This window comes from Dermacentor andersoni, chromosome 1 (assembly GCF_023375885.2).
Source record: "Dermacentor andersoni chromosome 1, qqDerAnde1_hic_scaffold, whole genome shotgun sequence".
In the NCBI taxonomy this organism is placed as follows: domain Eukaryota; kingdom Metazoa; phylum Arthropoda; class Arachnida; order Ixodida; family Ixodidae; genus Dermacentor; species Dermacentor andersoni.
The window spans coordinates 93117292-93138042 of NC_092814.1; the positions used below are offsets into that span (position 1 = coordinate 93117292).

The 20751-nt window shown below is 44.6% G+C and overlaps 1 protein-coding gene across 1 annotated transcript in view; it reads left to right on the plus strand.

The window, feature by feature from the left end:
- Positions 1–18468, plus strand: part of LOC126544726 (zinc finger CCCH domain-containing protein 15) — a 33652-nt gene extending 15184 nt beyond the window's left edge. The window contains exons 7-10 of the mRNA XM_050192185.3: positions 7405–7551; positions 9041–9160; positions 11537–11621; positions 18285–18468. Of these exons, the coding sequence (XP_050048142.1) occupies positions 7405–7551; positions 9041–9160; positions 11537–11621; positions 18285–18391 (459 nt within the window). The 3' untranslated portion in view covers positions 18392–18468. The remainder of the gene's footprint in view (positions 1–7404; positions 7552–9040; positions 9161–11536; positions 11622–18284) is intronic.
- The last annotated feature ends 2283 nt before the right edge of the window (positions 18469–20751 follow it).

Below are 20751 nucleotides of genomic sequence, written 5' to 3' on the forward strand. Positions count from 1 at the left end.
GCATTTTCAGTCTTGCATTTGTCTGTGGCATACGAGATTAGGAATACCGAGCATAAGATTTCTTAACAAAGCCATCCTTATCAATGAGTTGTTGTAAATCAAAGGCATGCTGCATTTTGCACCTCTTGCACTACTCCTGTTTGAAACAGTGTGCAATATCCCTCATTGTGTGCTGGAACCATTCTTGTTTCTCTTAACTCCATGCCTGACTCATATTTTCTCATTCTTGCTTGATGCACTCATCGGAGTAAAAGAACATTAAAAAATGCATTGGTGCTAAGTGCATAGTAAGAAGTTCTCCCAGCATTTTCCCGTATTTGCTATGATACAGTACAATTTGGAATTCTTCGATATGATGTGCTTCAGAATGTAAAATGTCAGAAAACAGTAAAGTTATGCTATGGGTACAATGATATTGTGTATGATCTGTGTAACTTTAGTAGTTATGTAGGTATTAAGTGATACTCGTAACAGTAGTGTGAAACCACACTGAATGCAAGAAAGACAACTGACGCAGCGCTATGGTTGTTGTTGCAAATCGAATCACTCAGTTCTCTTCATTCTTCTCACTCATTGTAGGGAGATTGGGATTATGTTCTTGTTCATATTCATCATAAGGAAAATATCCGTCACCAATGCTAAAAGCACAGGGGGATTTTAGTATCTTTTGATTAGGAAGGGGGAGGCTGGGAAGTAATTTTGTTCCTATCTACAGTCATGCTTCTTTGTTAAAGATATGAAGAAGACCGTAAAATCGGTTCAGGTGTACTTTGGGAGTGCTAATTTCTATGCTACAATGCTGTGAATAACACATTGCTCATAGCAACAGGCTGTGTGGCTAATGAGCAGTGTTGCTTCTGACATTGTAGTGCGGGAAGAGTGAGGCAACTCCAGTTTGGACAGTTTTGAAGAGTCTGGGCTGATCGAGTGTGGAGGCAATAAGGGATAGTCCTCAGCTCTAGCAAGACCTCTTGTTGGGTGTGGCTGTGTGTGGCCCCTCCCAGCAACGCACATATATGACACCAAATTTTCTAGCTTTCGAAAATTGCATGTTAAACCGTATGCGTCCCACAGCAAGCTGGCAAAATTTGAGCGCATTAAGTGCAGTAGAAAATTTGTATTTAAACTTGTGTTGCAGTTAAACCGTAATTTAGTCTCGCGACACTGGGTGGTGAGGAAGTGAAGTAGCACCTTCGGAAATGGCTCCCTTAGATAACGAAAGCCGATCTTGAAGGACATGCTTTTGTGTACTGCCAACACAAGGGATTGCAGGAAGTGACCGCTGGATTTACAAATACGTCATGGCTGCCATGCATTGTTTTGTTTTTGCGTGTGCGTATTGGTGGTTTGCTGCTGCCTTTTATCGACTGAGTGAAGGAACTGTGGGTACAATCGAACGCCGACGCCCTTGCCTTGCTGTGCCATTGGGTGCCAGAGTGTGTGGAGAAAGACGCTCAGTGTGGTCTTGAACGTGGCCCCTCATTTCCTGATGTCACACAGCCATGCCAAAATGGCAGTTGCCTTTGGTGAGAGGGGTTTAGAGGCAGTGATTTCAAATTGAAATTTCTAGTTAAAATGTGTGCTGAGAGTCCAGCTTTTCTATGAGTATAACCATATTGGGCCCTATACTACTATCACTTACAATGATAAACTGAGAACAGTACGACAGTCATGTCATGGCCCCTTTAAATGGTGCTTTTATAACTGTGGTTGAACCCGTGAAAAGACCCAACACAATAATGCATACATTGGATACAAACTGGACTTAACTCTGTATGTCGCAAGACCAGCATATCTCATGTGCATACCGTATTTACTTGCATAATGATCACACTTTTTTGTTAAAAAAATTGACGCAAATTCAGGGGTGTGATCACTACGCGGGTTAAATTTCTCGCGAAAAGAAATTTTCATCCCGCATTTGCTGCGGGATGACAACAGGTCAACAAATAGGCGGCTGCTGCTGTATGTAGTGCGGGACACCAAAACAAAAATGGCGGCCGAAGGAGCAAGCCGAACGCGCCGAAAGTGATTTTTTTTTCTCTTCGTGAGTACATTACGTGCATTGAAACAGTTTTTTCCGTATCAGTAATGAATAATATCGTTAATATCAGCAAGTTTGCGGCAATAACGTAGCCATGTCCACTTTGAGGGGACAGAAACAGATGGGCGCGCTTAGCTGCCAGTGACATAGAAACACATGGCCGGCATGCTGCGGAAACTGCGGCCTCTGTCTTCACTACTATCCTAATGCGGCACGTTTCTGCTAAGGGTGGGCGAATATCTTAGCTGTGTTACAAGCGTCGGCATATGAATAGGGTACACTTCTAACGTATCAGTGTAAACGTGGCTACTATCGTTGCCGCTCGCGATTTGTTGCAAGCTCACGAGTGCAGATGAGAAGACTCGAAAGGCGCCTTTTTTGTTGTTGACCACAACCTTTATAAAGCCTACACATAGTAAAGGCAAGTTTGGTAGTACCTCTTTTTGTCATGGAAGTGCGGAAAGTGATGAAAGTAATGAAATGGGGCATCTACTTAAGAATATTTGGTGCGTGCAGACCGCTTGGTTTGTCTTGAAGAGTCATTCGCATAGCATTCGACAGATGGTAAGTGCAATCGTTATTAGCTTGACTTGGCACAAGAGATATCGCTGCGGCAAGTTCAGGGTGCGATCATTACACGGGAAATTTAAAAAATCAAATTCTGACGACAAAATTCAGGGGTGCGATTATTATGCGAGTAAATATGGTAGTCATTGTGAGTCTTTCTGCTGGTCCCCTGTTATACTATAGTCGAACCCAGATACGATGAACACCTTCATTGCACAAAATGTGTTTGCTGTATCACGAGTTCGTTATTATTGGGCTTGCCCTCTGAACTACTGATAAAGAACTGAACAAGGTGCAAAAGAGACGCTTTATTACCAAACATGAATTGCACAATGCTTAATGGCACAAATTGATTATTTAAGTAAGTTTAAGTAGTGTAAACCAGGTACTCACACTCTCAAACTTCGTCAAGCTGCTGACGTGGTCGTAGATGAAGCCCCTAGCAATTGAGGGGTACAGTTTGACGTTTGAAAGTTTCTGGCCATCCACGCCACTGCAGGCCTCCTTCTCTGGAAGTTGCTGCGCCTCTCCAGTGTTTGCTTCATCAGAGGTGTTTGTCGAAACATCTATGCCATCGTCAGTAGCAGGATCAGTCACTGTAACAGCATCCCAAAAATGAATTGAAAACAGAAACAGAAGTAGATTGGCCCATGCTGTTCAAGAGTATTGACAGTCCTAGAGCATCAAAATCAAAAAAAAAAAAAAAAATGAGAGGGGAAAAAATAAGGTAACGTAGCCACTGTGGCAGCGAGCGCTGGTCCACTATGTCAAGTACGCACCTAAAATGCACTGTTTTTATTGCCTAAAGTCGCCCAACCATGACCAGTGTCAATAATGCAGCGATGGATAAACATGCTATGTGCGTTTTTTCAAATCGGGGTGTTCATACACATAAACCGTTTTTTCATGGGCGCCATCTATGGGCAGTTGGCATGCCAGCTTGGGCGAGCGCTCCATTTTGCATGGCAGGTATACGCTCGGCAATAGTTTCTGGCGTTTGTTTTCGCGCTTGTGCAGTCTGTTTTATGTGCCGTGGTGTCTTCTACGTGGTAAATGGTTCTGTGAGACGTACTGAAGTGGTTTAGGTCGGTGCAGCCGTACTTTCTGCTGGCGTTGGCGCGGACGGAGCACGCCGCGCGATGTGTGCGCGCATATTTGAGCCTACAATCAGCCTCGGAGATGTATTGTGTATTTCTGAATGTTCCATCCACTAATGTAACCTTATTGCAGTATTATCCTCTAGTTCTAAGCTGCGGCTTAGGAGAAATGAAACATACGCGACAATTTTAACAGCGTGGGTACTGTTCTGCTACGATAGGAGCTGTGCTGTTTTACTTTGACAAGCATTCAAACTGTTTGCTGCAGGTTACAATGCATGACTACTTGGTTCGATGGATGAGGTTTCCACCCATGAATAAAATAGTTTTGGCTAGTAATAGCAGCATACCTTGCAGTCTGAATTAAGCTTGTCCAGCAAAGCGACCATTTATGAACTGCGCGAGCGTCCTATGCAGTGGTAGGTGCTGGATTACAGATATCTTTGTTCTATGTATAGTGCATGGTCCAAGCACACGACATCAGCATTTATCTATCGTTATATATATCAGCAGTTATAATAATAAACGTCGTGCGGCGCGACTACGCATGCGAGGTCATATTATGGCATTAGCCCCTTTTCTCTTGCTTTTTCGAAAAAGAGGATGATAACCGTTTTTTTTTTTTTTTTTCGACCTCGTTTTTCTTGCTATGACGCACTGACACGTATTACGGCAATTTTGTCTTCAAAAATAGCCATCGCATTCTTTTTATGCGATCCCTCTCATGTATTATGGCTGTATACAGGCCAAAAAGGCAATGCCGACGCACACAGCTTATATATGTATCATGCGGCAGGGCTAGCGTAAACAAATAGTAATTTCAAGCCGACTAGACTTGAAGTCCGTGAGAACGATGCCGGTGTATGACAAATATTTGATAGCGCCTGCTGCTTAGATGTTTCTTGGTTGCCTTAGGTTGGCCGTGCACGAGCATGCACTCTTAGGTTTTATGTTTTACTCCCTACGCCAAGCGATCAGACAATGAGCTGATTTACCATTTAATACTGGTAATACAGAGACACCGGTTTTCTTCGTTGAAATAAAACCGATATAAGCAAAATAGTTCACAACATATAAACACACCGTGACTGATAATGCACGTACACCGCGGCTGATTATGCGCGTCACATTTTTGCGCCCCCAAGACATATTTATGCCTACTGTAATTACCGATGCAATGAAAAGCTTCCCTGACAACCTTATATGAACGGACATGGCGTAAATTTCACAAAGTGCGATCTAAAACGTTCCAAAATCATTCCGCAGCACGCAACAGCAATACTTTCAAGCAGCGTCGCGCCGGATCGCCCAAGTCAGAGAGGAGGAAAGGCTCACCGTGCACCCTATCCTCCTCGCCCGATGAAAAAGTCTATATGTGCACGCTGGCTTATCTCCCACTGCAGCCACAGAGGAAGGAAAAATACTTTGTCCTTCCTTCATGGCCACAGGTCTATTCACAGTATGCTGCGTGCAAAGGTTGCCAGTCATATGCATGGAGCATTCTGGGTAATGCAAGCATCGAAGATAGGCGTGAGATAGAGCATGTTTTATCTCGATGTCAATGCCGCCTCCTCGCGCCAGTCTACAAAGTGGTCATCTCTCCTCAGTGTAACGTAACATCCATGCGCACATGTGTGCCGACATTGCATTCGATTATAAAGGAGCCTTTACAGTAGTGGTTGCCCTTGCAGCCTTCTCCTGTGCCCTGGCTCGTTGAGACGCTGTTGCTCCACGATTTATTCCATTCATTGTGACCAAATTGAGCAGGCTAACGGGTCGTTATATAAGTGGACAGCTTTCTCATATGCCCCTTGTGAAACACTTTGGTTGTTGAGAAACTACAGTCGAACCCACTTATAACGATACCGGTTTTAACAGTATATTGGTTATAACGATGAGAAGCTACTGCACCGTCAACTTTTGTATATTTTCCATGGTGAAATATCCTGCTTAGTAGAATGTCCTGATGCCACATTATCGTTTATAACGATGAAGCCTGGCTGCTGGGTGTCCGAGCCGAAAGGTAGTGAAATGCGAAATCCTTGAAAAGCAAAAAAGAAAATGAGAAATGGGCTGCACGACGGGCTGCTGCTTCAACAGCCGCCGCACGTTCATTTTCCAGCCATCTCCGAGCGCCTCTCTCCCGTCGCCCTTCCACCCCTCTGAACACGAATGGGCTGCGCCCATAGCTTTAAGCCGCCCCACCCCCCGAAACACAAATGGACTGCGCCAACTGCGCTGCTCGCAGATTTCTCGCATGTTGCTCGCTTGCTTTTCATTCAGCGCAGTTCTGCTAACAGCTCATTCGCTCGCGTTCGTTTTTGTTGGTTGCATCAAAATCGTTCCTGGCCACGTGGTTTCTCAGCCTCATTTGATCAACAGTTGGTTTGACTTGCTGCTGAAATTGGAGATGGCTGATGCGCCCGCTAATCATCGGCAATGAACGACATTGCCATGAAAAGAAAGCGCACGGCTATAGATTTGGAAACTAAGTGCTTCTAACCGATGAAGTGATCGTTGTGAATATGCTTGCATCAGATAGCAACGGCGACGACGGCAGCGATGACGCAGTAGGGCAGGCTGCCTCAACGTTGTCCTCACAGGAGGCCCGGCAGATGATTCAGTCCCTCTGGGGCTTTGTTTTCGCGAGGAACCTTCCGCTGCACTACGTGGAGCACTTGGATGCCTTAGAGAAGGATGTTGGCAAGCTTCGCGTAAAGCATGCAAGGCAGAAGGACATAGGGTTTTTTCGTGCAAGCCAATGAGAAGTACGTGGCGAAATGCTTGTGGCTATCTTGCCTCAGTGTTTCTTATGGATTTCTCAAGCTGACAGGCTGCCACGGCAGCCTTCTCACAATTTTGAAAAGGCCCCTTTTGGGGCCACCAAAGCGATGCCTCGGTGTTGCTCGCACATCGCTTGCCACCTGTGACCTCTCTTTGCAGTTGTCATAGCAGTGCTATTCTTTAACGCCGACAGCCGCGGCTTGTTAGACGCAATCGGAGTGCCCAGGAAGCAGCTAAATGAATGAACACAATCAGCAGCCGGATGGAGGAAAGTGGTGGGGAGGGGCACTGGCCTCCCCACCATTATAGTTTTCTCACATCAGGTCTGTCATCCCCCTATTTTGATTTTTTTATGCAGCCCAGTTATAACAATTATCGGTTATAACAATGGAATTTTCGTGGCACTTGAACATTGTTATGAGTGGGTTCGACTGTATTCACCTGCCCACGCTTTTGTGTTTCAGTAGTTATCGCGTAGTGCGGCGCTGGTTTTACTGGCTCACGAAACTTGCATAAACGGAAAGTGGTAGAGAATCAATGTCCACGTGATGTCGCGGGATGCCCGAGTGGTCCACGCCACTTGACCAAGAAGCAGCTGCAGCGGCGAATCTGCTGCTCTGTCTTGGCTCAGTAACGCCGTCTGTCGGGCGCCGTTTTACTCACTGATGGCAGCAAAGGGTGGTGATGGTGTATGCAACGTCACCACTCCCCTGATTGGGTGGCGGGAGATTTGAATTTCGATAAAGGTATTCGGGCCCTTCAGATGCAATTTTCTCGTAAACTAAGTCTCCTTTTTTTTTTTTTTTTGGCACAAAACAAGTGTTGCAAGGTTTCTTGAATGGTATTTAAACAGTCCATGTTGACTTAGTATTTGCCTTTAGTGTCCCTTTAAATTGAATTATCCTTTTGCAGAGAGCAAAGATAGGTGGCAACCTTCCCCGCATCACTTTGGAGAGTTTCCTTGCATGGAAAAAGGCTAAAATTCGAGAAAAGCAGGACACGGAGCAGAAAGAGCGAGATCGCAAGCGAGATGAATTCAAGGCTGGTCGCAGCATTGGTGTAAGTATTTTTAGTACATTTCACAACTTTTCAGCCTTAAGTAAGGTTTTTTTTACTTTTGTACTATCAACCACAAAATTTTACACAGCATGACTGCAGAAAAAGAAAGAAAAAAAAAATATTTCCTTGAAGCTGATGGATGTGTCCTGGAACTTAAAAGTGCACTCTGCTTTTCTCTCTCTCCTTCTTTCCTTTCTTTAATGTGTGAGTGGTTGAAAGATGCAAACAGTAATGATGCCTCTAAATCTCTCGTGCTGGCAGTAGTTCAAGTGATGGATGCCACTGACCTGTTATAATTTGCTGGCTCCCATGAAGGAACCAAAGATGTACAGACTTACTGTCTTTGAGAAATGCTTGCACCTGCAACTGACAAAGCCCACGCAGGCAGAAATGACATCTTTTTTCACTCTTAAGTAAATATGTTATTTGCATGAATGTTGTGTTCTTGACTTGCAGAAGTTCTTGATTTAACAGAACAATTCTCCAGTCCCATCAACTAAGTAAAATGAGGTTTAACTGTACTTGTCCAATAGTCGTATCTATGGTAGTATAGTATATATGCTTGTGTTGCACAATTTCATAGTGATGATAGAGAAATGAGTGGGATATTGAATGGGAAGGGGGATGTGTGTGGACATGCAGGTTTTCATCACCAACAAAAGCAAGCTAGTCCTCATCTCTGCTTGTTTATGTAACAATATTGCCATCATTTCTCATTGTAAGCAGGTGTATATTCCTTAAATCATGGGTGCTCAACGTTCAGGTCCTTTTTAGTGGACAGGATCCTCTATTGCATCCATGAAAGTCAGTTTGTGTTCATTGCACCAACATCACTTCATCAGAGTGCACACATCATAGGTAGTGCTGTTGAGTTACTGAATCACTGGGCATCAACCTTATTGGTTACAGGGAAATGGAGCTCGTTACAGTGTCTTTATGATCTTCGTACTAGTGGATTGTGGGGCTGTCACATTAACCTATGATTATCAGAATTGTAGACAACTTGTGTTGCAGTTATGACGTATCCATTGCTAAAACTTTTTACGTAAAGGCCAGTGAAGGCCAGTCTTTTTGTCCTGTTGCACAGGGTGTCAGTATATAGGACCTTTGAAAACCTTTTGCAGAGCTTTTTGTTACCTGTTGTTGTTGCTTAGTGGCTTTGACGTTGTGCTGCTAAGCACGAGGTCACGGTATCAAATCCAGGCCACGGCATTCACATTTCGATGGGGGGGGGGGGGGGGGGGATACAATAACGCCTGTGTACCGTGCATTGGGTGCATGTTAAAGAACCCCAGGTAGTCAAAATTAATCCTCAGTCCCCCCTTACAACGTGCCTCATTATCAAATCATGGTTTTGGCACGTAAAACCCCAGAACATAATTTTAATTATTGCCGTCTTTTTGTCTTTTAGTTGATCATGCCCATTAAAGGGGCATTTGCAAAAAGCCACTCACTACAGTATTGTGACGCTATACTTTTTTGTATCCAGTTGAGTGGCAGGGACATGTTCACATTTCGGCCTGAGCTGGCACAGGATGATGGCCAGGATGAAGAGGGTGAAGAAGCATATGACTTGTCTCGGTTTGACGGTGAGGAAGACAATGTTGAGGTGAGAGGCTTTGGTTATTGTTTTTCTTTGCTTTCTTTCTGTGCTTGTTAAAAATCTCATACTAATTTCACTCTTCATCTGCACTTGTGGCTCACTTTGAATAACCGTAGGTAATGCCATGTTTTAGCCACAGTCTGCTGATAGTTCGAATCTCAACTCTCAAAAGGAATTACAGGAAACATATGAATTAAATTCTTTGGTTATGATCCTAGTATATCTTTAATTTATATAAAGAGTATTTGGCATATTATTGCTTTATTTGGCACTGTGCCATATAACTTCATTAATGTAGAAAATATAACTGCTACACTGGGATCAACTATCATACAGTTGCTGGGTCAAAGCACGCTAGGTATGGCCTGCTGTGTTCAGCTGGCAGGCACGGGTGAGCGAGAGAGCTTGTTGTTTACAGCCCTGGCCATGGTTTTCGCAGGGTTGCTAGTAGACAGGTAGACAGGTATGCTGCAAAGTGTCACATTGTGGCACGAATTAGTTTTCTTGCATGTTCAGCGGTGGCATCTGTGCAGAATTATTTAGCTTCTTTCATCTGCAGAGAGAAACGTAAACAGATGGGAGCATTGCAGCAGCAATATACCAAGAAATAGCTGCATGTCAATGTGTACATGAACGAAGTGGCAGTACAGCCATCTGTAGTTTCGATGGTGTTCCAAAACAAGTCCTACATTCAAGGCTAGCTTGCTAAGGAAGAGGCCTGATTGAGCAAATAAATGGGCCCAAAAGACAGTACGCAGCTTTGCAGGAGCATAGTTCTAGGTCCATATATTGTAGGGATTATTTTTCTCTGATTCTGTTCCTTTATTTTTTTTCTCCGTCTGATCCACCAAATTGCCGATTCTGGCAGTAGTGGGAATCACTTTGTCAATGTCATTTTATTGTTTATGTGTTTGCACTTTTGTCATAATAGTATAATAAATACATGAATTTAAACTTACAAAAGCTCCAAGATACTTCAGAATCAACTGAATGTCTTTTGCATCCAGTGCCATCAAACAAAGGCATCTGTAAAATCTCGGTTTCTGTGTATATTCAACTGTGAGTGTCATGAGAGAAAAAAAATGCCATGAAACGCTCGGCCTTTGCCTTGAGCGCCATAGGGCAAGGAACAGGGCAAGGAACGCCCAGGACAAGGAACAAGCTGCCGTCATGATCACTGCTGCGGACCCAGACACAGCAGAAGAAATGGCAATCACCCTCACCATTTCCACGTGCACTGGCGCCGTCATAATCAGCGACTCACAAGCAGTGTCACAATTGCCAAAAAGGAAAAATCTCAAAGAAAGCCCTAAGCATCCTTACCAAAACCTGTAATTGAAGAGAAGATCTTCCAGAGACTTACATCATCTAGACCCCGAGGCACGAGTCCCTGGTGGAGAACGAAGCGGCCAACACTGCAGCATGGGAGCATACAAGCTGGGCTTTGCTGCCAGAGGAGACCAGAAAGGTGACGAGAGGGGAAGACATCTCGAATAAGTACGCCAATATTCTCCAGCACCGTAGACTCGAACAAAGAATGTGCCCACTACCTCACCTGAAACTCAACAGAGAAGGCACGGTTATTTTAAGAATATAAATGAACTCCTATGTTTAACAGTATCCTGTTGCATAGGATATCTCCCAACGCAATTCCCATGCCTCTGCAAGTTTTGCGGAGTCTCGGGCACCCTATGCCACATGCCCGCGGGACCCCCACAGAAACCGAAGACGGAAGAGGAAGAAACAGCCAAAGAAGAGAAGGCAGAAGAGGACAAAGAACTGTGGGAGACCATGCTGTCTTGCCCAGAACTGGATAACTAGTGAAAGCTGGTGGACCAGGCCAGGGTGGCAGCGAGAGCCCACAGATACCTGGAATGAGAAAGCCGCTCACCTGAGGGCAAAGAGAGATCTCTTTCTCTTTATCACTAGTTCAGAAATAAATGCTTATTTCTCTTTCTTTCTGAAATCTCTAAGCACTATAAATGAAGACTGCCAAAATGTTTTGAAATAACTTTTAGTAAGAATATGAAATTTCATTGCCTGCAGGCGTGGCAAGATCTTATTAATGCATAATACTTTCAGTATAAAAGTTGTAGTGAAAGTTCACAGTCATGTGTATAGGTCATATGTATGTCTGCTGTATTTGTACCTATATTTTATACCTGGATGTGTTTGACAGAAAGTAGTGCTCAATAACCAACAAGTCTGCACATGGACATATGTACAACTTGTGTTGTCTTAGAGCATGGCAGCACGTTCATTTATCTCAAAAGACCAAATTCTTAAAATTTGGCATTAAAGGCTTATCCACTATTTAATAAAATTAGTGTTTAGCATAATTGTGCCATGGCTCTTTATGGTGTTTGTGCTTCTGGTTACCAGGTTATAAGAGAGATCACCCTGGAAAACTTGATGGCAGAGTCACTGCAAAGTGGAGACATGGCAGCTGCAGCTTCCTCACCAATAGGTAATGTTAGTTTTGCATGTTCTCTAAACACTGCAGTGTCAAATAGTGGCGCAGCAAAAAATAACTGAGACATGTCCACCTCTTAGTTAAAGGAAATGTGCACTTTTAAGAGAAAGTTGTGCCATTTTTACAGGGTTTACGACACGTTAGATGTGCTGAAGCTTGTTAGCCCCTCCTGATAAAGCTTCTGTCTCATAAAAGTTATGATTATTGGTACTGATCATAACCAGCTTATGCTAGCAGCTCATGGAATATGTCCTTTTTCTGTGCCATTTGGTTTGTAATAATTTCTAGTGAGACTTCTATAGTCATCGCTTCTCGTGGTTGTCAACTAGAAATAAAAATGAGCTTGTAGTTTGAACCAGTGTTTCGGAAAGGGGACTTGTCTTTGTACAAAGACCACTGTTAACTGTTCGACCACTGTTAATTTTCTACTATATTCTACCTTCTACTTTCTACGTCCTATATGAATACAACAATCAAACCCCCGGCCCTCAGTCCCCAGCAGCTGTGAAGCAGCTGACCACAGCGGCGGTCAGACCTGTGACGCAGCAGAGGGTGCTAAGAATCTCTGGATCCGGACAGGCCGCCATTGGAATCTGAACCTGGCAACGTTTAACGCTAGAACGTTATCTAGTGAGGTGAGCCTAGCAGTGCTAATGGAGAAATTAGCGGACATTAAATGGGATATAATAGTGCTCAGTGAGGTTAGGAGGACAAATGAAGCATATACAGTGCTAAAAAGCGGGCACGTCCTGTGCTACCAGGGCTTAGCGGACAGACGAGAATTAGGAGTCCGATTCCTGATTAATAAGGATATAGCTGGTAACATACAGGAATTCTATAGCATTAACGAGAGGGTGGCAGGTCATGTAAAACTTAACAAGAGGTACAAATTGAAGGCCATACAGGTGTATGCGCCTACATCCAGTCAGGATGACCAGCAAGTCGAAAGCTTTTATGAAGACAGGGAATGGGCGATGGGTAAAGTCAAAACGAAATACACTATACTGATGGGCGACTTCAATGCCAGGGTAGGCAAGAAGCAGGTTGAAGACAAGTCAGTCGGGGAATATGGCGTAGGTTATAGGCATAGAGTTATTAGTAAAGTTTGCAGAACGGAATAATTTGCCGATAAGGAATACCTTTTTCTGCAAGCGGGATAACCGAAAGTGGACTTAGAGGAGCCCGAATGGCGAGACTAGAAATGAAATAGACTTCATACTCTGCGCTAACCCTGGCATCATACAAGATGTGGACGTGCTCGGCAAGGTGTGCTGCAGTGACCATAGGATGGTAAGATCTCGAATTAGCCTAGACTTGAGGAGGGAACGGAAGAAACTGGTACATAAGAAGCCAATCAATTAGTTAGCAGTAAGAGGGAAAATAGAGGAATTCCGGATCAAGCTACAGAACAGGTATACGGCTTTAACTCAGGAAGAGGACCTTAGTGTTGAAGCTATGAATGGCAGTCTTATGGGCATCATTAAGGAGTGTGCAATAGAAGTCGGTGGTAACTTCGTTAGCTAGGATACCAGTAAGCTAGCGCAGGAGACGAAAGATCTGATGAAGACAGCTGATTAAGAAAGGCAGCTGGGGAGGATCAGGTAACAGCAGATTTGTTGAAGGATGGTTGGCAGATTGTTCTAGAAAAACTGGCCACCCTGTATACGCAATGCCTCATGACCTCGAGCGTACCGGAATCTTGGAAGAACGCCAACATAATCGTAATCCATAAGAAAGGGGACGCCAAAGACTTGAAAAATTATAGACCGATCAGCTTACTGTCCGTTGCCTACAAAGTGTTTACTAAGGTAATCGCAAATAGAATCAGGAACACCTTAGACTTCTGTCAACCAAAGGACCAGGCAGGATTTCGTAAAGGCTACTCAACAATAGACCATATCCACACCATCAATAAGGTGATAGAGAAATGTGCGGACTATAACCAATCTTTATATATAGCTTTCATTGATTACGAGAAAGCGTTTGATTCAGTCGAAATCTCAGCAGTCATGCAGGCATCACGGAATCAGGGAGTAGACAAGCCGTATGTAAAAATACTGAAAGATATCTATAGCGGCTCCACAGCCACCGTAGTCCTCCATAAAAAAAGCAACAAAATCCCAATAAAGAAAGGCGTCAGGAAGGGAGATACGATCTCTCCAATGCTATTCACAGCGTGTTTACAGCAGGTATTCAGAGACCTTGATTGGGAAGAATTGGGGATGAGAGTTAATGGAGAATACCTTAGTAACTTGCGATAGGCTGATGATATTGCCTTGCTTAGTAACTCAGGGCACGAACTGCAATGCATGCTCACTGACCTGGAGAGGCAAAGCCGAAGGGTGGGTCTAAAAATTAATCTGCAGAAAACTAAAGTAATGTTTAACAGTCTCGGAAGAGAACAGCAGTTTACAATAGGTAGCGAGGCACTGGAAGTGGTAAGGGAATACATCTACTTGGGACAGGTAGTGACTGCGGATCCGGATCATGAGACTGAAATAATCAGAAGAATAAGAATGGGCTGGGGTGCGTTTGGCAGGCATTCTCAGATCATGAATAGCAAGTTGCCATTATCCCTCAAGAGAAAAGTGTATAACAGCTGTGTCTTACCAGTACTCACCTACGGGGCAGAAACCTGGAGGCTTACGAAAAGGGTTCTACTTAAATTGAGGACGACGCAACGAGCTGTGGAAAGAGGGATGATGAGTGTAACGTTAAGTGGGGGGGGGATAATAAGAGAGCAGACTGGGTGAGGGAGCAAATACGAGTTAATGACATCTTAGTTGAAATCAAGAACAAGAAGTGGGCGTGGGCAGGGCATGTAATGAGGAGGGAAGATAACCGATGGTCATTAAGGGTTACGGACTGGATTCCAAGAGAAGGGAAGCGTTGCAGGGGGCAGCAGAAAGTTAGGTGGGCGGATGAGATTAGGAAGTTTGCAGGGACAACATGGCCACAATTAGCACATGACTGGGGTAGTTGGAGAAGTATGGGAGAGGCCTTTGCCCTGCAGTGGGCGTAGCCAGGAGAATGGTGGTGGTGGTGGTGGCGGCGGCGGCGGTGGTGGTGAATTTTTTACTAAGAAAGCTTGGTCCATATGTCACTGTGTGCATTTTATAAATGAATAATCCCATTCATTTTGGTGTAGCTTTAACATGCAGCTTGCAAGAAAGCTTGAACACATTCTGTTCTCGTCACATTGAGGACTTCGTCTAGCTTCAGCCAAGCTTTCAAGAAATACTCAGCTAAACTTCACAGTTCTTTGCTAGTTGGCATAGCATACCACCCCTCTGCATACCTGCCAATCTGGGGACCTCAAAATTAAAGAGATTCACCGAGGGGCCCAGAAATTAGCGCTTTTTTTTCTGGCCCACAGCATTGTCAGAAATGGCTCTAAATGGCTGCCAGTAATCACCACCATACATTTCTTAGACGTCTCAGCACTCATACTGTGACTGGAGACAGAACGTGCGTGCGTGTATGATTCCCATGACAGTATAATGTATATATAATGTCCCATGACAGTAGCCCTGTTTCACTGTTAGTATGCTTCACCAAACAACATTTCTGTGCAGCAGCAAAACTAACTTAGGAAACCAGCCACTAAGCAATGGAAAATAAAATTTTATTGTTATAAGAGATCATCACTATATCTGGACTGCTGTAAAGAAAAGCTGCAGAACATACCTTTGTAGCTTTGAACCCAAATTTGCCACTTGCACTAAGGAATAGACGTAGAGAGTATGCTGTCAAAATAAAATGTTTGTTTATACCTCTAGACACCGTTTCAAACGTTTGGCGCGCTGAAATAGTAAGAAATCTGCACTTGCTTTCACAGCAGTTTCAAGTTTTTAACCACAGTGTGTATCATGTCCAGCTGCTGCGTGAGCACTGGCGGCAATCCTTAAGTGCGCACAAAATCAATGAGTGATTCGATCGACAACAGCGCACTCTACATTGGGGTCAAAGATGGGCCATTGTCAATCTTGTCACTGCCACTGCTGTAGTCACCTCGTTCGTACAGTGCCGCCATCTGCCACGACACTGATTGCCTCATTAGAGATCTCTTCGCAGAATGAGGCAGTACTATCTGCGCTCAGAAACTTCTCCATTGAAGCACCAACTGTCTCATCGTCAGTAACAATGTGCTCCCAGAGCTCGGTAATGTCAGTAGCTTCCACTGTGTTGGTTTCACTATTATGGGGGGCTTCGCCATTTGCGTTGATCGGCATGGCCACTGGTTCATGATCGCAGCACTCCCAGTTTTAGAGTTGTCAATATCACTGACTACATGGGCTCATACTCTTTTTAGTCTTTCAAAGTTTGCAGCTTTGTCCCAAGGGACACAACTTTGTGCTTTGTCAGCACCATCTTCTGCAAACTAGGCTGTCCGCTGCTTTGGGGCTGCTTCCGCAGAGCATTCCCACGCTCTCTGAGAGAGAGAGAGAGATTGTAGAAAGGGCGGCCGACATTATGCTGTTTCGCTTTTCACTTTTCTATTTTCTTTCTCTCTTTCTCTTCTGTGGACGCATATAGCCAGTTTCACCTATTGCGACTAAAGCGGGGAAAAATAAAATCTGTGCAGTCGCATGCGTCGTAATGTAATTTATGATCAGGGGCGATACAGGTGCGAAGCAGGTGGCACCATCTTGTGGCACGCTGCACCAACTTGCAATGCTCTCTGTGGCTATCGCAATTGTGCTGTGCGGTAATGGCAGCAGATACAAACTCACGTAGGCAAATTTTTTGCCCCGTCTTGGCATAGTTCATATAAGGGGAACTTCGAAAAGCCAAAAGGCAAAATTTTTATTGTGTTATCCGACATGCAGTCATAGCATAATGTTATATATGTTTTTTTTCTCATAGCCCTAATGCATAAGTAGATACTCGTAAATCAGCACGTTGTTATAGCTGATATATTGTTATATGTGGTATCGTTATAAGTAGACTGCACTATATTAGACCTTTGCCTCACACGCACTGCTCAATGCATCTCTTGATCTGAAGCGAACCGAGTTAGGCCTACACTACTTACACACAAATGGCTTAGATTTAAATGCAACTTCAGCTAGCTACCCAGTGCATAATGGCAATCATGATGTGTCTGTGCTGCATTGTGTGTTTATTTGTACTTGTATTTTATTTTTTTCGCAGAAGTAGGGGCTGTTTTTCGGGAGATTTATGGCTGTGTATAGAATCGGAAGGATTGGTCAGAATTTGGGAGTGTCCTGGACAAATCAGGAGAGTTGGCCTTTGGCTTCAATGGGGCTACATGTTGGCAAAAAATCACCGATGATTGCAATACTCCATGATGCAAAATTTTAGCACAGCTGTATAAGTGTTTTCATTTCGCGATATATTCTGGCATCGCACCGATCACCGCACTGACTGGCAGAGCCATGGCATGTGGCGCTATTTATAGACCGGCCACACTGTTGACGCTTCGTGGCAACTGCAGCTTATGCAACCATAATCTTTAACGGGAAAGCTTGCGGCAAACGCTGTGCGCGAAGGTGAGCTTTCTGGTTCTTTTTTCTTTCCCGCACACGGCCGCTACCGCAGATGCGAGTGCCATCTGGTGGTGCGTCAAGGTGGCTTCCTCCACTTTCCTCCTTGCGCTCTCGCTGTATTTCATCCCTCGCCACACTCCGCATTCGCTCTTTCATCTTTCGCTGTGCTCGTTCGCACGGTTACACCGCCGAGGCACGCCGACGCTCAATGCAGGAATGGACGCCTAAGAGTTGCATTCTAAAAGCTCTGATTTGATTGTTTGCAGTAGTATTGAAGCATTGCTGCGTGCAAGCTAGCCTTCAAGTGATATTTTCGCTAATTAAATTGAGCAGGGCACAACATTATTGAACGATGATTATGATACTCCCTAATGCGAAATTTTAGCGTAACTCTATACGTGTTTTCATTTCGCAATATATTGGATCGTGTGGACAATCTGTCTCATGTCGCACATTGCAAACGGAGCTAAGTGTGGCGCGACTGTCTCGCTAATCCGCAAATCGCGAGAGGCAGCATGTGGACGACGCATGTGTGCGAATCACAGCAGCCACCACCGACAGATCTCCGTTCATGCAATGCTTTGTTTCCATATATGGTATGAGTGGCGTCATCAGTGAACAGACAATGTGCGCTACTCTGGCGCCATCTCATAACCATCGTTACCACAGAGCCCGTCTTGTGCGGCACTACGCTTCTCACGGTTTCGCCATACCCTCCCCCTCATGGTTCTGCTGCGCCCTCCTCCGCTTTCCTCCTTGAGCCCTCTTTGCACATCCCCCGCTTGGCTCCACGTTCACTCTTTCATCTTTCGCTGTGCTCGTTCGCTTGGTTACGCCGAGGGACGCTGAGGCATGCTAAGGCTCAGTGCAGGAACAAGCTCCTAAGAGCTACGCTCTAAAAGATAACTTGCACAACGTGACAGTGAATAGCATTGTTTCACCCATTCAGCTGTTGAGACTGTTGTTTAAAAGCTTACCTCCAATTATGTTGGGTACATCTTATAGGGTGTGTTGTAACATCTAGTGCTCCGGAGGTCAATTTCAGGAACATTCCCTCTATCATTTTGATCCTTTCATATGCTGCGACACTTCACACGTTTGTGCACAACCTCGCTGGCACTTACGAATACGTTTGTTGTCATTTCAGCTTCTATGGCTACTTCTGTACCAATTGACGAGAAACTCTTTGAAGATGATGACTTGGAAGATCTTGAAGAACTTGAAGACGAGTTGGAGGAACTTGCAATTAAGTGATTTGGTAGGTTCATTGGACTGTGTCGCTGCTTGTTGCAGTTTTATTTTTGTGAATAAATGGACATGAGTGAAACAAATTTGAAACAGTGCACTTTCTTATCTTTCCGCTGTTGCCCAGAGTTTCTGGCAAGAAAGCAAAATGGTAAGGTTTTGCTCCAGAACCTTGGCCACATGTAGTGGGGACACCTACCTGTCTACTTTTGTCTTAAAGGACCTGACATTGGCTAGCTGAAAAATAAGCTGCTGCATTCATGGATAATTTTCTTTCCATTCATTAGCAAGAGAACTGCTTAACAATTACACTGCACAGTTTTGAGAGAGCAGCACAAGTTGCAGTCCAAGCTCGTGATCCAGTTTTTAGCTCAAAGAAATGCAGTCGGGTAGAGCATAAGGACAGAACAGAACAGACAGCAGCACTGTTCTTTCCAGGTGAACAATGTCAAGTTCTGTAACTGAATTGTGCGCGAGGGAGAGGGGTGTGTGAGGGGGGGAGCCCGCAGTAACATGATCAAGTGTGCGGCTATGGCTGTACATGGCTGTCACTGTGGCTGAGCGTTGGAAGTAATCTGCGCGGGAAGGGACAAAGACTGGGCGAGCCGAGATGGCTGGTGGCTTAATGTGCGCTGTCTTCCTGCGCACATAGTGTGGAATCTCAAGCTTCGAAGACGTATTGAAGCATGAAGCAGACGAAGAGTTCGCTTCCCTCTGCCTGTGCTCTTCATCGCGCCAGCATTGTGGTAGCGAGTGTTCACAGTCATCAAGAAAGGTCTGTTCATGTTTGCCTGTGCTTGCAAGATTCTATGCCTGTTATTTAATTAGTAAGCAAAAAAACTTCGTTGTAGTTCACTACTTTGCTATTGCTATCATTGCTTCACCTTTCAGATGAAACCGACTTCTTTAATCATGGAACTAATACTAAAACAATGCATAATGGCTACCGAAATTTTGGACGCCGTACCGCATATTGCTCGATTTCTCGGACGACACACATGCACCATGTCGTAAATTTACAAGAACAAATGTGGCGGCCACAAACAACAGATTGTCGCCCATCACCTTGCTTGCACAAGATGTTAAAGTGAACCTTTCTTTGCGGCGTCCAACGGGTTTTGATACTGCATTCGTCGGCCTGGTGTGGAGAGCGGTCCGTTGGTATAGCTTCATTCTACTGTAGGCGACAGTATCAGCTGCAGCGGTGGAGTGGACATCAATGCTTTTCAGGCTTCACATCGTACTGCCAATGTGGAGATATCTTCATCATCATCATCAGCCTACTTTACGTCCACTGCAGGGCGAAGGCCTCTCCCTGCAATCTCCAATTACCCCTGTCCTGCACCAACCAATTCCAACTAAGGGCACATTCACACCGGCGACTGACAGTGGTCGCGCGACCAAGTTGGTCGCAAAGCGACCAGTCGCAAATGGTCGCAAACGGTCGCCTTTCTTGAAAAGCGACCATTTTGGGCCAGTCGCTCTCTGCGCGATTTTTCAGTCGCGCGACCGTGGTCGCAAAACTGATAAACCAATCAGCGGCGCACCGGAAGTGATCTTTCATGTGTCTACATCCGGCCTCCTCCGGCGTCGCGTTCAAATTCCGCGTAGATTCCGAGAGTTCTCGCTGAGAACGATAATCTCCGGGATTGCGACTTGCGGGTCGCGCTCAGCTGGGCTTGCCGGTGTGAGCATCAGTCGCCTTCGGTCGCTTTTTGATTGCGAGTCGCAAATGGTCGCGCGACCTCCTCAAGTCGCCGGTGTGAATGTGCCCTAACGCCTGCGAATTTCCCAATTTCATCACCCTACCTAGTCTTCTGCCGTCCTTGACTGCGCTTCCCTTCTCTTGGCACCCATTCTGTAATCATGGCATAAAACCGCATCTTTGGCCGCTGACTCTCAAATTCAACAAAATTACATTTTTTTAAAATTATCCAAATGTCTTTTTCTGGATGCGCAGTAATTAAGGAATTTTCACAGCCCTTTAAGCTGTCTGCAACTGTAATGTGTGAAAAGGTTAAATTTCAATATAACGAAATTTAGATATAAGGAACTGCCAATTTTACCTACTTCGTTATGTCAAGGTATAACTTACTTTAGATCTCGAGTGCTTTCTGTGGAGCCACAAAAAAATGAACAGCAGCTCTCATCGTTGAAAGAAAACCTTTGGATATTTCTTTATAGGCTCACAATTTCTCGAAGGTTTTCAATCTACACCAACACTCTAAAAGTTGGTTAATTTTTGTTAACAGGGTGTCTACCAACCGGGAAAACAGGGAATTCTCAGGGATTTTGAGTAGTCTGGAAATTCTCAGGGAAAACTAAGGGAATTTGTGCTTCTATCAAGGAAAATTGGCTGTAATTTTATT